General features: G+C 54.0%; 2 protein-coding genes and 1 long non-coding RNA gene across 9 annotated transcripts; 1 reads left to right on the forward strand and 2 right to left on the reverse strand.

The window, feature by feature from the left end:
* Nucleotides 1-3505: 3505 nt before the first annotated feature.
* LOC135403340 (ectoderm-neural cortex protein 1-like) lies at nt 3506-7925 on the reverse strand. Of its 5 annotated transcripts, none has more exons than XM_064637281.1 (2): nt 7790-7925; nt 3506-6792 (listed from the first exon to the last, which is right to left on the reverse strand). In XM_064637281.1, the coding sequence occupies exon 2, from the start codon at nt 6775-6777 to the stop codon at nt 5008-5010; it is 1770 nt and encodes a 589-aa protein (XP_064493351.1). In that variant the 5' UTR covers nt 6778-6792; nt 7790-7925; the 3' UTR covers nt 3506-5007. The 5 variants fall into 5 exon arrangements, with proteins under 5 accessions (XP_064493351.1, XP_064493353.1, XP_064493354.1 ...); XM_064637283.1 differs by lacking the exon at nt 7790-7925 and adding an exon at nt 7184-7260; XM_064637284.1 differs by lacking the exon at nt 7790-7925 and adding an exon at nt 7164-7244.
* Nucleotides 7926-8169: 244 nt separating this feature from the next.
* On the reverse strand, nt 8170-12107 carry PEX11G (peroxisomal biogenesis factor 11 gamma). 3 transcript variants are annotated; one of them, XM_064637289.1, is made up of 6 exons: nt 11984-12107; nt 11006-11182; nt 10742-10920; nt 10561-10611; nt 9958-10101; nt 8170-9190 (listed from the first exon to the last, which is right to left on the reverse strand). In XM_064637289.1, exons 1-6 carry the CDS (start codon nt 12047-12049, stop codon nt 9073-9075), a joined length of 735 nt encoding a protein of 244 aa, XP_064493359.1. In that variant the 5' UTR covers nt 12050-12107; the 3' UTR covers nt 8170-9072. The 3 variants fall into 3 exon arrangements, with proteins under 3 accessions (XP_064493359.1, XP_064493361.1, XP_064493360.1); XM_064637291.1 differs by lacking the exon at nt 8170-9190 and having other exon boundaries at nt 9720-10098; nt 11984-12105; XM_064637290.1 differs by lacking the exon at nt 8170-9190 and having other exon boundaries at nt 9720-10101; nt 11984-12105.
* On the forward strand, nt 12094-14786 carry LOC135403343 (uncharacterized). Its single transcript, XR_010425366.1, has 2 exons — nt 12094-12732; nt 14422-14786. It is a non-coding gene; the product is annotated as an uncharacterized LOC135403343 (long non-coding RNA).
* Nucleotides 14787-14823: the final 37 nt, after the last annotated feature.

The raw sequence follows: 14823 nt of genomic DNA on the forward strand, positions 1-14823 counted from the left end.
CCAGAGGGTTCCCTGCAGCACAGATTCCCATTGGGAACTGCCCAGCTGCAGCAGCCCAGAGCTCAGTAGAGGCAAGTTTAAATCCTGGGCAACATTTGCATCTGTTAGAAACTTGGTGCCGCTGCAACCATCGGTGTTCAAAGATGTGTGGGTGTTGCTGTGCTCAGTTTTTGCCACAACAGCCAGGCAGACATTCCTTGGGGATTGCAAACACCTTGCCTTGCAGTGGCAATGATAAGGCTGTCGCTGCTCTGTGAGCTCAGGGAGGGTGTGATCTCGGGGAGGGTGTGAGCTCAGGATGGGTGGCTGGTGATGCCTTTAGAGCTGTGCTCATACCATTATTGCAGCAGCTCCGCCCTGCCTTGTCTCTCTCTGAAATCTGCAGCTAATTAACCCGAAACCCAAACCACATTCTTTCTCTGTATGAATCATTCTGGGACCATCGGCAATGACCAGCTTTATGCTAAACCTTCCTCTTTCATGTGGGTGAGACGAGGCTGATGGTTCCCATACTGCATCTGAGACTCATCAGCAAACCAGATGCTTGAGGACAAACATGCTCAGAGGGGATTGGCTCCATAGTGTGCTCTGACAGTGGGAATGTACTGTTTGCTACCTTTCCCTTTCCTCACCCCTGTGATTCAAATCCGGTTTAATTTCTCATCCCAGCGATGGGGCCAGCTCAAGGCTCAGCAGATGAGGGATGTGGGGCCTGTCCTACACTCTTTGGCTTTTATCCTCTGCCAGATCCCATGGGCCCAGAAGCAGCAAATCCTCTCAGAGCTGGAAGTGCTGGAGCGTGCGACACACGGCCCCTGGCTCTGGGACTGTCACATGCACTGGAGGCTCAAACAGCTCAGGGATCAGTTTGTTGTGGGGCTCCTTGACTTTGGACAAGGGCCTGGAGTAACAGGACAAGGGAGAATGGCTTCTGCCTGACAGAGAGCAGGGTTAGATTGGATATGGGAAAGAAATTCTTCCCTGTGAGGGTGGGGAGGCCCTGGCACAGGTTGCCCAGAGAAGCTGTGGCTGCCCCATCCCTGGCATTGTCCAAGGTCAGGTTGGACAGGGCTTGGAGCAACCTGGGCTCGTGGAAGGTGTCCCTGCCCACAGCAGGGAGTGAGACTGGATGGGCTTTATGGCCCTTCCCAACCCAAACCATTCCACGATTCCATGTGCACAGGAGCAAATGTGCCTCTCCCACGTCAGAGCAGCAGTTGATGTCATTTCACTGTGAGGGGCACAGTGTGTTGCTAGACCTGAAGCCATCTCAGATCACTGCATGTGATAAGCAGATTTGCCAGGGAATTTCAGACAGTTAGGTGTGCAGTGTCTGTTTTCCCTCCTAGAACATTGGACAAAAAACACACTGTGTGTAGTTAGAGCTTTGTTTTGCTGGGCTACCATGAATTGTCATTGTAACAGTTCCTTGCTAGATGTGTGGTGGGTGTGCTGCAGAACATTGGAATGATCCGTGTCCCATCTTAGCCAGAAAGTGGAATTTTTAAGTTACTGCTGAGCTGGGAAGGGAGAAAAGCCGTGTGTTGCCTCGGTGCTCTGGCAGCAGGAGCTGCTGAGCAGAACGCCCCTAAGCAGCAGTAGAATTCTCTTAAAATCAACCCTAACTGTCTTGCCTTGTGGCCAGGAGGGAGGTGGGTCAGTCTGATCCCCTATTTCTCTGGCTATGGTGGCTTGTAGGCTTTGTGTGAGAATAGGACCATCCCTTGAGACAGCAATGTCACACTTGGATTGTTTTGGCTTTGAGCCTAGTGAAGCCCATGTGTGTTGCCTCTTCCAGATGTGACTGTGGGCTGGGGTTTAGCTCCTGCAGCTGGAAGGGTGCAGCTACAAATGGGGGAGCTGGGCTAGGAGGAGATGCCTAAGTCTGAGCTATGTTGAGATTCTAAACTCTGTTCATTCAGGAGGATTTCTGCCCCAGCAACCAAATTCACCTCCAGCTCAGTTGGCCTGAATCCACTGGCCCCGGCACTGAAGCAGCAAGTGGATCAATGCATGGAAATGTCAAACTGGGAAAACAGGTCTGTTGGGATGACTGGACTCCAGCAGACCCAAGCACGAGTAAAGCTGTCTGGTTCTCCCCAGGGTGCTCCCTGCTGGGCTGGGAGCTGGTTCCTGCCAGCAGGAGGTGGAGCTGGAGGGATGGCACAGGGCTGTCTGCCAGGTGAAGGAGGATGAGGTTTTGTTGCCAGCAGCAGGGAGCCACCGGTGCAGCTGAGCCCCGATGTGCTTGTAGTGCTGGTTTTCCCTGAGAGGCAGTTGGACTGAAACGAGGAAACAATGCCCAGCCCTTGTAAAGCCTTCAGCAGCAGTAGGGGCTGCTGGTTCCACCAGCTGAGACTACCCAAACCCAGCTCAGATGATGCCCAGCGCCAGGCGCGGGAGGCAGACGGACCTGAGCTGCTGGAGCTGCTCCGTCCCCAGAGCAGGATGTGGCTGGGAGCCAACACTTATTGCTTGGCAGCATAAATAAAACAGCTGCTGCTCAAACAGCCATGAATGAAAGCTCTGCTCCTCTGAGTTGCTGAGCAAAGTCACACTCTGTCCAACCCTCAGGAGGAACTGTGGATGGAACAAAGGTGAAACTGCTCCTGGTTGGGAATAGGGTTGGAGACACTTCCTGATGGCTGCCCATCCCAGCCTTGTCCTGTGCCATGACTTTCCCTTGCCTGCATGTGTGTGTGTGTGAGGCACAGCCAAGCTGGGAGCTGCTAGGTGGTTGGACTCCATGATCTTAACAGCCTTTTCCCACTGAAATGGGTCTTTTTTCCCTGCAGCTTCCTGTGTGCTCCAGGCTGTAGACTCCTCTCCCTGCAGCCAGTGATGGAGAGGTGGCACAGCAAGGGTACATGGAAAAAGGCCTAGCCTGGGAGCTGAAAATGGCAAAGGCATCAGAAAACAGGGTGGAAATGAAGTCTGTGTATCTGCTCCAGTCCCCAGCAGGGCAGCTCATTTCCAGTCATGCCAGCCGCCTGTACGAGCAGCTCGGAAGGGCTGTGACATTGATTTATTTAACTCTGAAATAATGGATCACACCCAGACTCTGCTTCCATGGTGAGACAGTTGGTTGTACCTTTGGTCCTGTTTCCTCTGACTGTGCTGATTCCTGACTCCTACCCCTCTAACAGAGCTTTTCCTTCCCAGCCACTGTCCCCCCTCCCTTGGAGCAGGGCCTGGAGTGCACAGCCCTTGGGGACAGAAGGGGCAACACTTTCCCCCATTTCTTTGGACAGTGAGGAAACCCAGACCCATGGAGGATGACCAGGTAAGGACAGAGAATAGCTTAACCTTTGGAGTTTTAAACAGATTTGTGTGTTCCTCAAAGCTTGAAGGCAGTGTGAGAGCTGAGCTTCCCTCAGTCCCATGTTACAAAGATACAGGAAGATCTGAGCCCTCGATTTGGACTCAAGCAGGGAATACTCCTTACTATATAGCAAGGGCTGGGAAAACCTGCAGCTTAATCGTACAGAGCAGGCAATGAACACAATGGATTTTATTCAAATTTATTTAAGTAGCTCCAGGCTGAGTAATAAACACACAACTGCTGTATAAAAAAAAATAAATGTAAAGAACCAGCCCATGGGCAAAGTACTGTCACATGTTCAGACATTCCAGCCTCTAGTGCTGCCTGTGCTGAGAGTCCCAGCAGCACAGTCCAGAGCCTGTGGCCAGTCAGGAGCGTCCTTTGTCCTTTCTAGTAAATACCACTAAAACCCCAAAATATCCCACTGGTTCCTGCTCTGAGATCACACAAGTTAGTGGAAAACCTGGACACCTTTTGCTGTCTCCAGGGACAGCACAAGCTTCCAGCCCAAGGAGGTCCCTCTATGCTTGTCCCCTCCCTAGGCTGACCAAGGAGATGGATTTGCAGGAGCACTTCAAAGCCAGAGCTGTATTGCCTTGAGCCCTGCAGGTGCTGGTGGGACCCACACTGGCACCCAGCTCACGGACTTGCTGGATAGGAGGAGGTGTTTTCCATCTGGATCCATCTGGATCCTCAGTCAAGTGAGACACTGGGATAATAAGGTGTGAAGCCTGAAGCAGAGTGTTGTGACACCAGTGCACAGCAAACCCAACACCCCTCAGGCCTTGGATCCCACAGAGAGCTCAGCAATGAATGGCTGCTGATTTCCCTCAAGGTCCAGGAATCTTCTACAGGTATCACAGGATATTTTATTGCATTAATAAGTTCATTTGACTAGTACAACTCTCGCAAGGAGAAAATAAAAACCCTGCAGGATCTGTGATTCATTGGCATCATTTCTGCCAAAGAGCCTTTTAGAAAGGTTTAATTCCAGTTGCAAATGTTTGAAAGTCAATCTCTCTGTAGCAGGGAAGCAATGGCATGAAAGGGACACCAGGGAATAATTAGAAGCAGAGAAACCCTGTATTTATACATAGACAGGGTTTGTCTTATAAACGCAATTACCCGCCACTCTGGGACTAAATCCCAGTTATAATCTTGTTCTGGCACCAGCTCCCAGCCCTGGCGTCCCACAAGACATTTGGGTGCCACTGGCAGATTAACTGTGGCACCAGGAGGAGGAGGCTGTGCTAAAAGCAGCCCCGTGGAACCACACGGTCTGTCCCAGCTCCTGCAGACACCGAGTCTGGGAAAACATCCACTCCAGCAGCCTTCTGACCTAGGGATGACACCCAATCCTCACACAGAGCATTCCCCAAAATCTTTGCATAGGCCAAGACTCGGTGGCAGGGCTAAGATGCCAGGTTAAGAGTCCTGTTATTTATACCAATCTTCTCCCTGCAGCATTTTGGCACCTTAAAGAGACTTTCTCTCTCCTGCAGGGTTTTAGATCCCAAACTGCCAGCCTGAAAACATGTTTTCTGGAGCTGATGCTCGCAAGAGGACAACTGCAGTCCAGATCCACGTGCATCTGCCACTCAAGGTTTAACCTTTGTGCAGCACAAAGTTATACATAGGAGCTCTAGGTTGATCCACAACTATTTACTTCCCAGTCTTTGCCACTCTCAGGCAGACAGGTACTTCCAGGTGCTGACAAAGGCAGTGGGGATGAGGGAATATGGCACTGTGGTGACGCTGCTCCAGGTGTCGGACGAGGGGTCGTAGCAGTCCAGGGTCTTGCAGCGCTGGGCCCCGCAGTAGCCCCCCACCACGTACAGCCTGTTCCCCGAGGTGACAGCGCGGCAGCTGATGCGCTTGGCAGTGACATCCCCAAACTTGGACCACTGGTAGGTGTCACTGTGGAAGCGGTAGGCGGAGCTGGCCGAGAACTCCGTGTCCCCGCCGATGACCATGATGTGGCTGCCCACCACGGCAGCCGCCGTGTAGCGCCAGGGCTGGGGGCAGCTGGTGGGCACCGTCCAGCGATTCTGGCAGGGGTCGAAGCACTGCACCTTGGGTAGCTTGTTCTGGTTGGCGCTGGTGCCCCCAAAAACAAACAGCTTCATCTTGGCCCCCACCACAGCAGCGTTGCTGACGCCTTCCCGGAGAGGGGCCACCAGGGACCACTTGTCCAGCTGAGGGTCATAGTGCTCCACCTGCTTGAGGGAGACGGAGGGAGAGGCTGGGAAGGCCCCGCTCATGGCTGTGTGACCCCCCACCACATACAGGCAGTGGTCTAGCTCAGCGGAACCGTGGCCAAACCGCGCCACCAGCATGGGAGCAGCTTTTGCCCACTCATCATGAAGAGTGTCGTAGACCCAGACGTCCCTGGAAGCGCCGTTCTCGGAGCCTTTGCCCCCAGTGATGTAAACCTTGCAGCCGATGGCACAGGCACTGCACTCCTTACGGGGGCTGGGGATGTCGGCACGGGGGATGATCTCGCTGGTTTTATGGTCCAGCATGTAAATCTTGTCGCACATGAACGTCTGGCCCCCAAGCAGCAGCAGGGCCTGGCTGACCTTGCGAGGCCGGGCGCAGCACCCCGTCACCAGCCCGTCATTCTGCAGGATCTTCATCTTGCATCGCACAGCGTCAGCCACGATCTCCTCCCCCAGCTTGTGGCTGGTCACCAGCTTCTCACAGGCCACCTGTTTGCACAGGTAGGACTCAGGGAGCAGGGCCAGGCGGACAGAGCGCAGCAGTTCCGGCAGAACCTCGTGGCGCCGAGGCAGATCGTACCGGATCCAGCCCATGACAGCCTCGTAGACCAGCGTCTCATCCTCCACTTCCAGCTCCTCGCTCTCCACCAGCTCCAGCAGCTTGTCCTTGGGCAGCCTCAGGAAATCCTCGGTCTTGCAGAGTGAGGTGAAGTTGGCCAGCGCCATCCTCCAGGACAGCTCCAGCAGCCGCTCGCAGCAGTGGGCGTCAGACAGCAGCAGCATGTTCAGGCAGTTCCCAGGGTAGAGGTTCTTCTCCAGGAAGTCGGCCGAGGCATCCCGAATATCCTGGAACTGCAGCATGTCCCCAGCCTCCAGCAGGGACTCGGCGTTCTCCTCGTTGATCAGTACCCGGGCTGAGTAGGCATAGTCCAGCAGCAGCTCCAGCACCTCGGGGTGCAGGGAGTCGTGAAAGTTCACCTCGGCATCTCTGCTCTCCTTGAGGCCCCCGCTGAACATGGCGTTGAAGTAGCGGCTGCAGGCAGCCAGGACGGCACGGTGGCAGGGAAAGCTGCGGTTCCCCGCCCGCAGCACCACGTCGGTGAAGAGGTTCTGCTGGCGGAGCAGGTTGAGCTGGGTGAGGAGGCTGTCGGCGTGGCCCGGTTTGTGGAAGAGGTGGATGTTCATGGAGCCGGAGCTCGAGCGGGATTTCCGGTTCTCGTGGCTGCTAACGGACATAGTGCTGAGACCGCTCTGCAAAGGGAAAAGCGGCGAGTCAGCACGGGGCGCCCGGCACTGGCGGGGGAGCAGCGCCCGAGAGGAGCCGGCGGCGGGAGTGCGGTACCGCCCGGAACGGGGAGCTCGGAGGGACCGTCCCGCAGCTGCGGGTCTCGCCCAGCGCTAACCGAAACGGGGCACCGGACGCCCCCGGACCAAACGCCAGGGCAGTTCAGGACTCCGCCGGGCCCCGCGTAGTACGGGGAGAGGGCGATGTGCGCTCCCGGGGCTGCCGCGCCCAGCCCGCCCCGCGGGCCCGCCCCGGCTCCGCACCTGGCTCAGAGGTCCCGCACCAGGCCCCCCGGTCGCGCACCCGCAGTTCCGCACCTCGTTCAGAGGGCCCGCACCTGGCTCTGAGGTCCCGCACCTGGCTCAGGGGTCCCTCGCTCTGCTCAGAGGTCCCGGTCCCGGCCTCGTACCTGGCTCAGAGGTCCCGGTCCCGGCCCCCCCTCCCCGCCCGTTCTGCCGCCGCCGCGTGGCCGCCCCGTGCCGGCCCCGCCCCCGCCCGCGCAGTAGCCAATCAGCGTCCGCGGCGCCCTGCGCTCGCTCTTGTGAATGGAAGGCGGGGCCGGGCGCGCGCATGTGCAGCCCGTTAGCCCCCCCCCGCCCATTGATGCCCCCCATTGATTACTCCCCATTCATCCCCCGCACTTGTCCGTGTCCCCCCATTGACCACTCCCATTCACTCTCCGCACGTGTCCGTGTCCCCCCGCTCCGAGCATCGTCCCCCGCGCCCCAGCACCGCAGCGCGGCTGAGGCAGCGGCCGAGGGCTCGGGCCGCCGGATCTGAGGCTCCTGAACCCGGCGGAGCTGTGCGGACGGAGCCACCCCACCATTAAGGGCCATAAACTGGGCAGCCGGGCTGGGATCAGCAGCGCGCGCCCGCGGCCTTTGGATCCCGCCCTGCTGACAAAGGCAGGTTGCGGCCAGACAAACCAGCCCTGCTCAGCAAGTTTTCCTGCACGGAGCCCACCTTTGAAATTTGGAGCTTGAAAACATCCAGCGGTTGCTCCCGCACAGAAGGTGCTGCTCGTCTTTACCTCCCCCGGGGCAGCCCATCACCTGCACCACCATCACCTTTCTTTGCCAAGGAAGGGTACTGTCACCCTCTCTCAGGAGCAGGAGCCGAGTTGGGCTGATGGCCGCAGCAGAAAAGAGAAAAAAACAAAAACAAAACAAAACAAACAAACAAACAAACAAACAAACAAAAAAATTCTGGGAATATCAAGTCTGCCCACACAAGGTCTTCTGCTAAAAATGAGCAAGTGCTGCTCTGGGCAGGTAGCAGCAGCCACCACAGGTGCTTAATCAGGGATCAAAGCCACCCTAAGGAAAAAATACAAATTCCAGAAATTCTGAATCACCCAACATTGCTTTATCTCTGCACGTTTCAGCTCCACCAGCTGTAACTTAAAATCATTTCATGAGGAATTGGATGAAGCAAATGCACTTAGAGTAGTTTACAGTGCCTTTTCTGTATGTTAAAATTAAAGCAAGGTTTAGAGCTTTAAAAATTTGGCATCAGAGGTTAGGTGGGGGTTTTAGGGTCTTTTTACTGAAGAGTTAGAGCTACGCCTCATCCTGTGCTGAGCAGGAGAGCAAGTCCTGAAGGAGTGATTTAATAGGGTTAAGAATACAAAAATAATCTAATTTATTATTAAAATTAAACTGCAACAGGAGTCACCACGGTGGGTGAGAGGACCAGGCAAGAGCCACAGCTGTCCCTAAGCTGAAGGATCTGCTTCCTCTCCCTGTTCAGGCACAGGACTCAGAAAAGTAGAGAAAAAAACCAAGAGTCTCCTCCAGGTAAGCTCTGCCTACGCTCAGAATTGTACCAAAACCTGTAAATCTGGCACCAAATTCCCAGCACAGCCAGGAAAGGTATCCTCAGGGACACTCTGCAGGGTGAAGGTCCAGGTAAACAGCAAGGACAGGGCAAAGGACAAAGAGCATCCAGACCTCCTCTGCTCTTTGAACACAGGCAGGACACAGCTCCCCCTGTCCATGCCAAAAGCAACAACAAAAACAAGGTGGAAGCCCCTGGAATGGTGCAGGGACACCACAGAACTGTTTTCAAAGGGTGCATTTCCATGGCAGCCAGTCAGGGGCTTGGATTTATTTCGGTGGGAGGAAGGCTGTTAACACATGGGGAACTGCAGGTCACAGAGCACTCATGTTTTCTGACCCCTGGGAACTGCCTGGAGCTTTCCAGAACCAGCTAAAGAACTTTTCCCTGCTCTCAGAGGGAACGATCACTCAAGGCCACCTTTGATTCGTGTCGTTTATTATTGGGAACGCCCAGAACTGTAACTGCAAAGCCCATCTCGGCATCCGTTTGATTGCTCCTTTGAAAGGTGATTCATAAATTTCCTGCCTTTTTTTTTTTTTTTTTTTTTTAAGGTGGAAGAGCTCCACCCGGTGGCATTCCACGAAGGCACAGCTAGAGCCTCAGAGCTCCTGGAAGTCTCAACTTCCTCAATTTTTCCTTGAATGAGCAAGGCAGACTAGAAGGAAGCTATTTCCTTCCCCTCTTGCCTCTGTCACAAACAAAACTTTTCACTTTTCACTCCTCTTTTTGCTCTGGGCTCAAACCCCAAAATATCTGACAGAGAAACTTCCAGGATATGGATTGTGCCCCTGTCCTGGAGGATGAACTTGCAGGATTTGTCCCTTAGGAGTTTTGTGTGACAGAACCACGACAGTTTTTCCACCTGACACCGACTTTGTGCTCTTTTCTTCCAGAAAACACTGGAAGGTTGCATTTATCTTTTGGGACAGAGGAAGGAAGGATGGAAGGCACTTTTCCCCCCTTCAATTTTACCAACCGCAGATTGATTTTCAGAGGATTCACCTGAAAGATTTCTCTGATGGAGAGAGACAAAAATTATCAACTGCAAACAATCCTCTCTGCAACAGACACCTTGATTCCAGTCCCAATTGCAATCCACACAAAGGATGTACGGGATTACAATCAGCAACACGCAGGAAAGTTAAAATACACCCTGCCTCACTAAAGGCACTTTTACCACATGGGAATTTGGCTCCTGAAGCTCAGTTATTTAAACAGCTTCAGAATTTCCTCCTCTGGATGCCTGGTAGATTCCAATCAGGGAGGAGATGGTCCCCAGGAGCCCTACTAACCACGGGGGGAACCTTCCAGCCCAGAGGAATCCTGGAGGCAGCCAATGGATGGCATTGGAAAGATCTGCTGCGTCCATGAGGATGCTCAGAACCTCTGCCTTCACCTGGGCTCTCAACTTCTGGCTCTGAGGTGAGGATGTGCTGCTGGAAGCAAAGGGAATATCAGTGATAGTCCAGAATATCCTAATTACTGTGATGGATACAAATGAGAACTGGTGTATGGGGTTAAATTATAATGAAAACTGGTTAAAATGGTGCTAAAGAGACCTGGAGAGAGACTTTGGACAAGGGCCTGGAGGGACAGGACAAGGGCGAATGGCTTCCCACTTCCAGAGGGCAGGGTTAGATGGGATATTGGGAAGAAATTGTTCCCTGTGAGGGTGGGGAGGCCCTGGCACGGGTTGCCCAGAGAAGCTGTGGCTGCCCCATCCCTGGAAGTGTCCAAGGCCAGGTTGGACAGGGCTTGGAGCAACCTGGGCTCGTGGAAGGCGTCCCTGCCCATGGCAGGGGGTGGAACTGGATGGGCTTTAAGGTCCTTCCCAACCTCCCAGTCCCATTCTGGGATTCCATGATTAGCTGTACAGCCAAGGAAGGAAATCATACCACTTGTGCTGCCTCAGTTTTCTTCTCAACTGGCACAAGACCTTCAGGGACCTGAAAACAGCAGAGTTATTTCTCCTATAGCACCAAACAGGAGGGTTTTTTTTCTCTTCCATGAGCAAGAGCACCTCCAGCAGCCAGAGGGCCCTTTGTTTTATCCCGATGGATCACCACCGGGCCTTACCGCAGGATTCCCAAGAGCAGGGCAGAGCCCCACAGCGCCGTGCTCAGGGTCCACCACCTCTGGGAAGCGGCACGGACAATTCCGACATCAGCCGCCCAGGCCAGGTGCTCACAGGGGTAGTAGAGCTGGTTGGCCACGTTGCAGAGCACGCTGAGCCCCCGCACCAGCACATCCTCGTCCTGCGGGAGGGGGGAAAAGGGGACAGGCCAGAACACGCATGGGGTGGCCAGGGGGGCTGTGGGGGACCCCCCTCCCCGCTCTCACCTCGGGGCCCAGCCCGTAGCCGCAGCTGTGCCGGAGCATGGCCAGGTCATCGAAGAGGCGCAGGACGGTGCGGCAGGAGCTGAGCTGGGCAGAGGCAGCCAGGAGCCCCCCTGGCAGCCCCCCGGGCCCAGGCAGGGCTCCCCCCACCAGCTGGAGGCTGTAGGACAGGGCACGGACCTGTGGGGCACGGCCCGGTCAGCGGTGGGACTGGGGGGTGTGGGGTCCAGAGAAGCTAATGCTGGAACCAGGACTTCTGTTTTCTCTCTTTAATTCTACCTTTTCCTCTCTTTTATCCTTTCTTTAATTCTCTCCTTTTCTCTCTTTTCTCCTCTAAGTCTCTCATTTTCTCTATTTATCTTTCTTTCTCTCTTTCTTCCTTTAATTCTCTTTCCTCTCTCTTTAATTTTGTTTCTCTTTTCTCCTCTCTTTAATTCTTTTTCTCTCTTTTCTCCTTTTTAATTCTCTCTCTCTTTTCTCTTTAATTCTCTCTTTTTCTCTTCTTTTCTTTTTAAATTCTCTCTTTTTCTCTTCTTTTCTTTTTAAATTCTCTCTTTTCTCCTTTCTTTAATTCTCTCCTTTTGAAATTTCTCTCTCTTTTCCTCTTTCTTTTCCTTTCTCCCTCTCTTTCCTTAATTCCCCTCTCCCTCCTGAATTTCTCCCATCCCTTTCCCTCCACCTCTTTCCCCAAACCCCCTCACCCTGGGCTCAGGCACCAAAACACCAATTCTCACGCCAAGTAACCTCTCTGACTGCGGACCCTCCGGATTTTTATCATTCCTTTCCACCATCGAGCTTTTAAACGCACTTTAAGTGCTTCTCTTTCCCTAAAGAGCGGGTCACCGCAGGGTCGGGCCCGTCAGTCCCAACCCGGTCCCGGCGGGTCAGACCCCCCATCCGTCACTCCCGGCGGGTCAGACCCCCCCATCCCTCACTGACGGCCCGGTCCCGGTGGGTCAGACCCCCCCATCCCTCACTCACGGCCCGGTCCCGTCCCCGGTGCGTTTCCAGCGCGGCCACCAGGCCGCGGAGCGCAGCCGCCGCCATGGCAACGCTTCCGGGTTAGACGTCACGGGCGCGCCCGGGCACGTCGGGAAGGAGGCGGTGCAGCCGTCGCCATGGCAACGCGGCCCAGCCCGGCCCGGCCCGGCCTGGTCTGCCCGAGTCCCCCTCCCCCCCAGGGCCTCCCCCCTCAGGGCCTCCCCCCTTTCACAGCGTCTCCTTCCTCAGTCTGGTCCGCGAACCCCCCGTCAGCCCTTTGCTGACCCCCAGTTCCCTTGTTCTGTGGTGTTCCAGGTTGCCCAAGTAGTGTGTAGAATCTCCCTTACTCGAGATGTTCCAGAACCCTCTGGACACATCCAGTGCTCTGGAATGGCCCTGCCTGAGCAGGGAGGTGGGACTAGGTAAAGCACTGTGGTCCCTTCCATTCTGTGATTCTGTCGTTTCCTTAGAGCAGTATTTAGGTATTTCAGTAACTCACAAGACACACTAAAGAGAACATCACTGGTACCCATACACTTCTCCGTGGACTCACAGCACTCGCTGCCTCTGTGTGTCTGGATCTAAGAATCACATAGAGCATTTTTAGGAATAACCCCTTTCCTCCCCCCGCCTGGCTGTTTGGCAGGGTACGTTCTCACTGTTAAAGGGATGGACAGTCTTGTTCCCACACTCCTCGCCGAGCACAGGCTGAGGGCAGATGGACTCCACCTGCAAAGCCAAGAGAACAGGTAACATGATTTTAGGGAGGACCAGGACACAGTTAAAGGGCAGTGTGTTCCCATGTGGAATTCTGTCCTGAAAGGCGTGGGATCTGTGCAAGTGAAAACTAAGAAGGTGGAAAAACAGAGGGGAAATAAAGTGATTATGCTTTAAGTGGCTGTTCTGTAGCTTTGTTGGCTCCCTCCAGCTTGTCCTGTGTTAAATTTAGGGAGATCAGAAGCAGAAACAGTGCCCTGGATGAGAGGACACACTGGTATCAGCAGGAGAACCTGATCCCAGGAACTGCCCTTTCTGATGAGCAATGTGATTTATCAAACAAAGCTCATATTTGATATCTTGGAGAGTTTATGACAAGGAATGTGCTGCCTCCCAGATCCATCACATGAACAGCTTTAGGCAGGGAATGGCTGCACCAGATTATCCACCTCAAAATCAAGAGTTCTTCCCACTGCACAGTTAGGAAGGGTAAGGCTGTGGCACAGAGGCCACAGGTACAGACTGGCACTTCCACCCCCACAAATGACATCTCAACAGCCACTTCTTTGCAGCAACACTTGGCATGTTCAGGTGATGTAAGTGATTTCTGGGACACGAACCAGTGGCTTGATCTTTCTGCCTTGCCATGTTTGTTTTTAGAAGTTGGTTTGTGTTTATTTTTGGGAGGAAGGAGAGGATTTTGATCAAAGCTGCAGTTATGCAACCTCAGGAAGGGATGTGGTTAGAGATGGCCATGGAAGGCATTAAGAAAATCCTCCTCTGACCTTGCCTCCTATTTCTCATGGCCAGTAAGAGAGAGGCCCCTTCATGCCATGGATCTTTAAAGCCATTTGATTTACAAAATGTGGAACAGATCACAGTTGAATTGATCTTTTCCTTGGCCCCAGACTTCTGGAGCAGCTCCATAACTGCCATATGGAGTGATATTCCCATAACTGCCATGTGAGTTTCTTCATTTGCCTCCTCACCCTGGGAGTTGTTTTCTGTCTGGGTGAAGGTTTTGAGCAAACTGCTGACGGCAGAGCTGGCCTTTTCCTCTCCTCACACGTGGATCTGTGCCTGCAAAGCTTCTCTGGTACTGCCTCCCTTTTTTACTGCCTTGAATTTAATTTTTATTTCAATTCCATCTGTCAGCAGATGAAAGTTCTGTCACAACCATGCAAGCCATGCTGGTCCCACACATGCAGCAGAAACAGCGACTCCCCAGCGGGTCCAGCCTTAATAGGCTTGGATTAACCACGGGGTGGCTTGGAGAAGTGGGTTTATACCCAGCAAAGCTGCAGCCTCCCCTTGACATCATCAGTTTGGGGATGGGACAGTGTGCAGCAAATCCTGTCTGCTCCAGCCTCGGGTGAATGTTCTGTGGAGGCAGAGTTGTAGATAAGGAATATCTTGAAAGGACAGGAAGGACAGGCAACCAAATCCTTAAGCCAAGGAATGTTGGAGGGAAGTAGGTGATTCTGGTCTCCCACAGAGGGTCAGAGGAGGAAAATTGGCCTGCCTGGAGGTGTCCGTCCATGGCAAACATCTCTGCACCACTGAGCATCTGCCAGAGACAGAGGGTGTTGCAGCTGCCCAGGTGAGGTGACCCTTCATGTAGCACCACCGGGCTCAGATACTGGGGCTGCCAGGTTCTGTGGGGCCACCTGCCCCTTTCTCAGCCCCATCCCAATGTGCTGAGAGATGTTTTCTCTTTTTAGATGAAAAGCTCCCATGTGGGTCTGCCCAGGATGGCACAGGACGTCTGCAGGACTGAGCAGAGGGGTGACTTCACACCCAAGTCTAGAGGCCCAGCTGAAATCCAAAAGGCAGACTACCAAGTGAGCTGTGTGTCCCCATGGTGACCCTGGAAAGGCCCTGTCCCCAGGGGAAGGTGACATTCTCCCTCCTCCATCAACCAGGCCCTGTGAGCTGCCCACACGGGCATGGGATCTCCAAGCCTTCCTTGTGCTCTGCTCTTACCCCCCTCTGTGTGTTGTCACAGGGAACATCTATTTCTCAGATTGAATGAGGACACAAGGAGGTGTTGTGACAGCAAGAATAAACACTGGGAGATTAGCCCAAAGCCATGGGTGACACATCTCTCTGGATTGCAGGACCCA

Source organism: Pseudopipra pipra, chromosome 27 (assembly GCF_036250125.1).
Source record: "Pseudopipra pipra isolate bDixPip1 chromosome 27, bDixPip1.hap1, whole genome shotgun sequence".
NCBI classification, from domain to species: domain Eukaryota; kingdom Metazoa; phylum Chordata; class Aves; order Passeriformes; family Pipridae; genus Pseudopipra; species Pseudopipra pipra.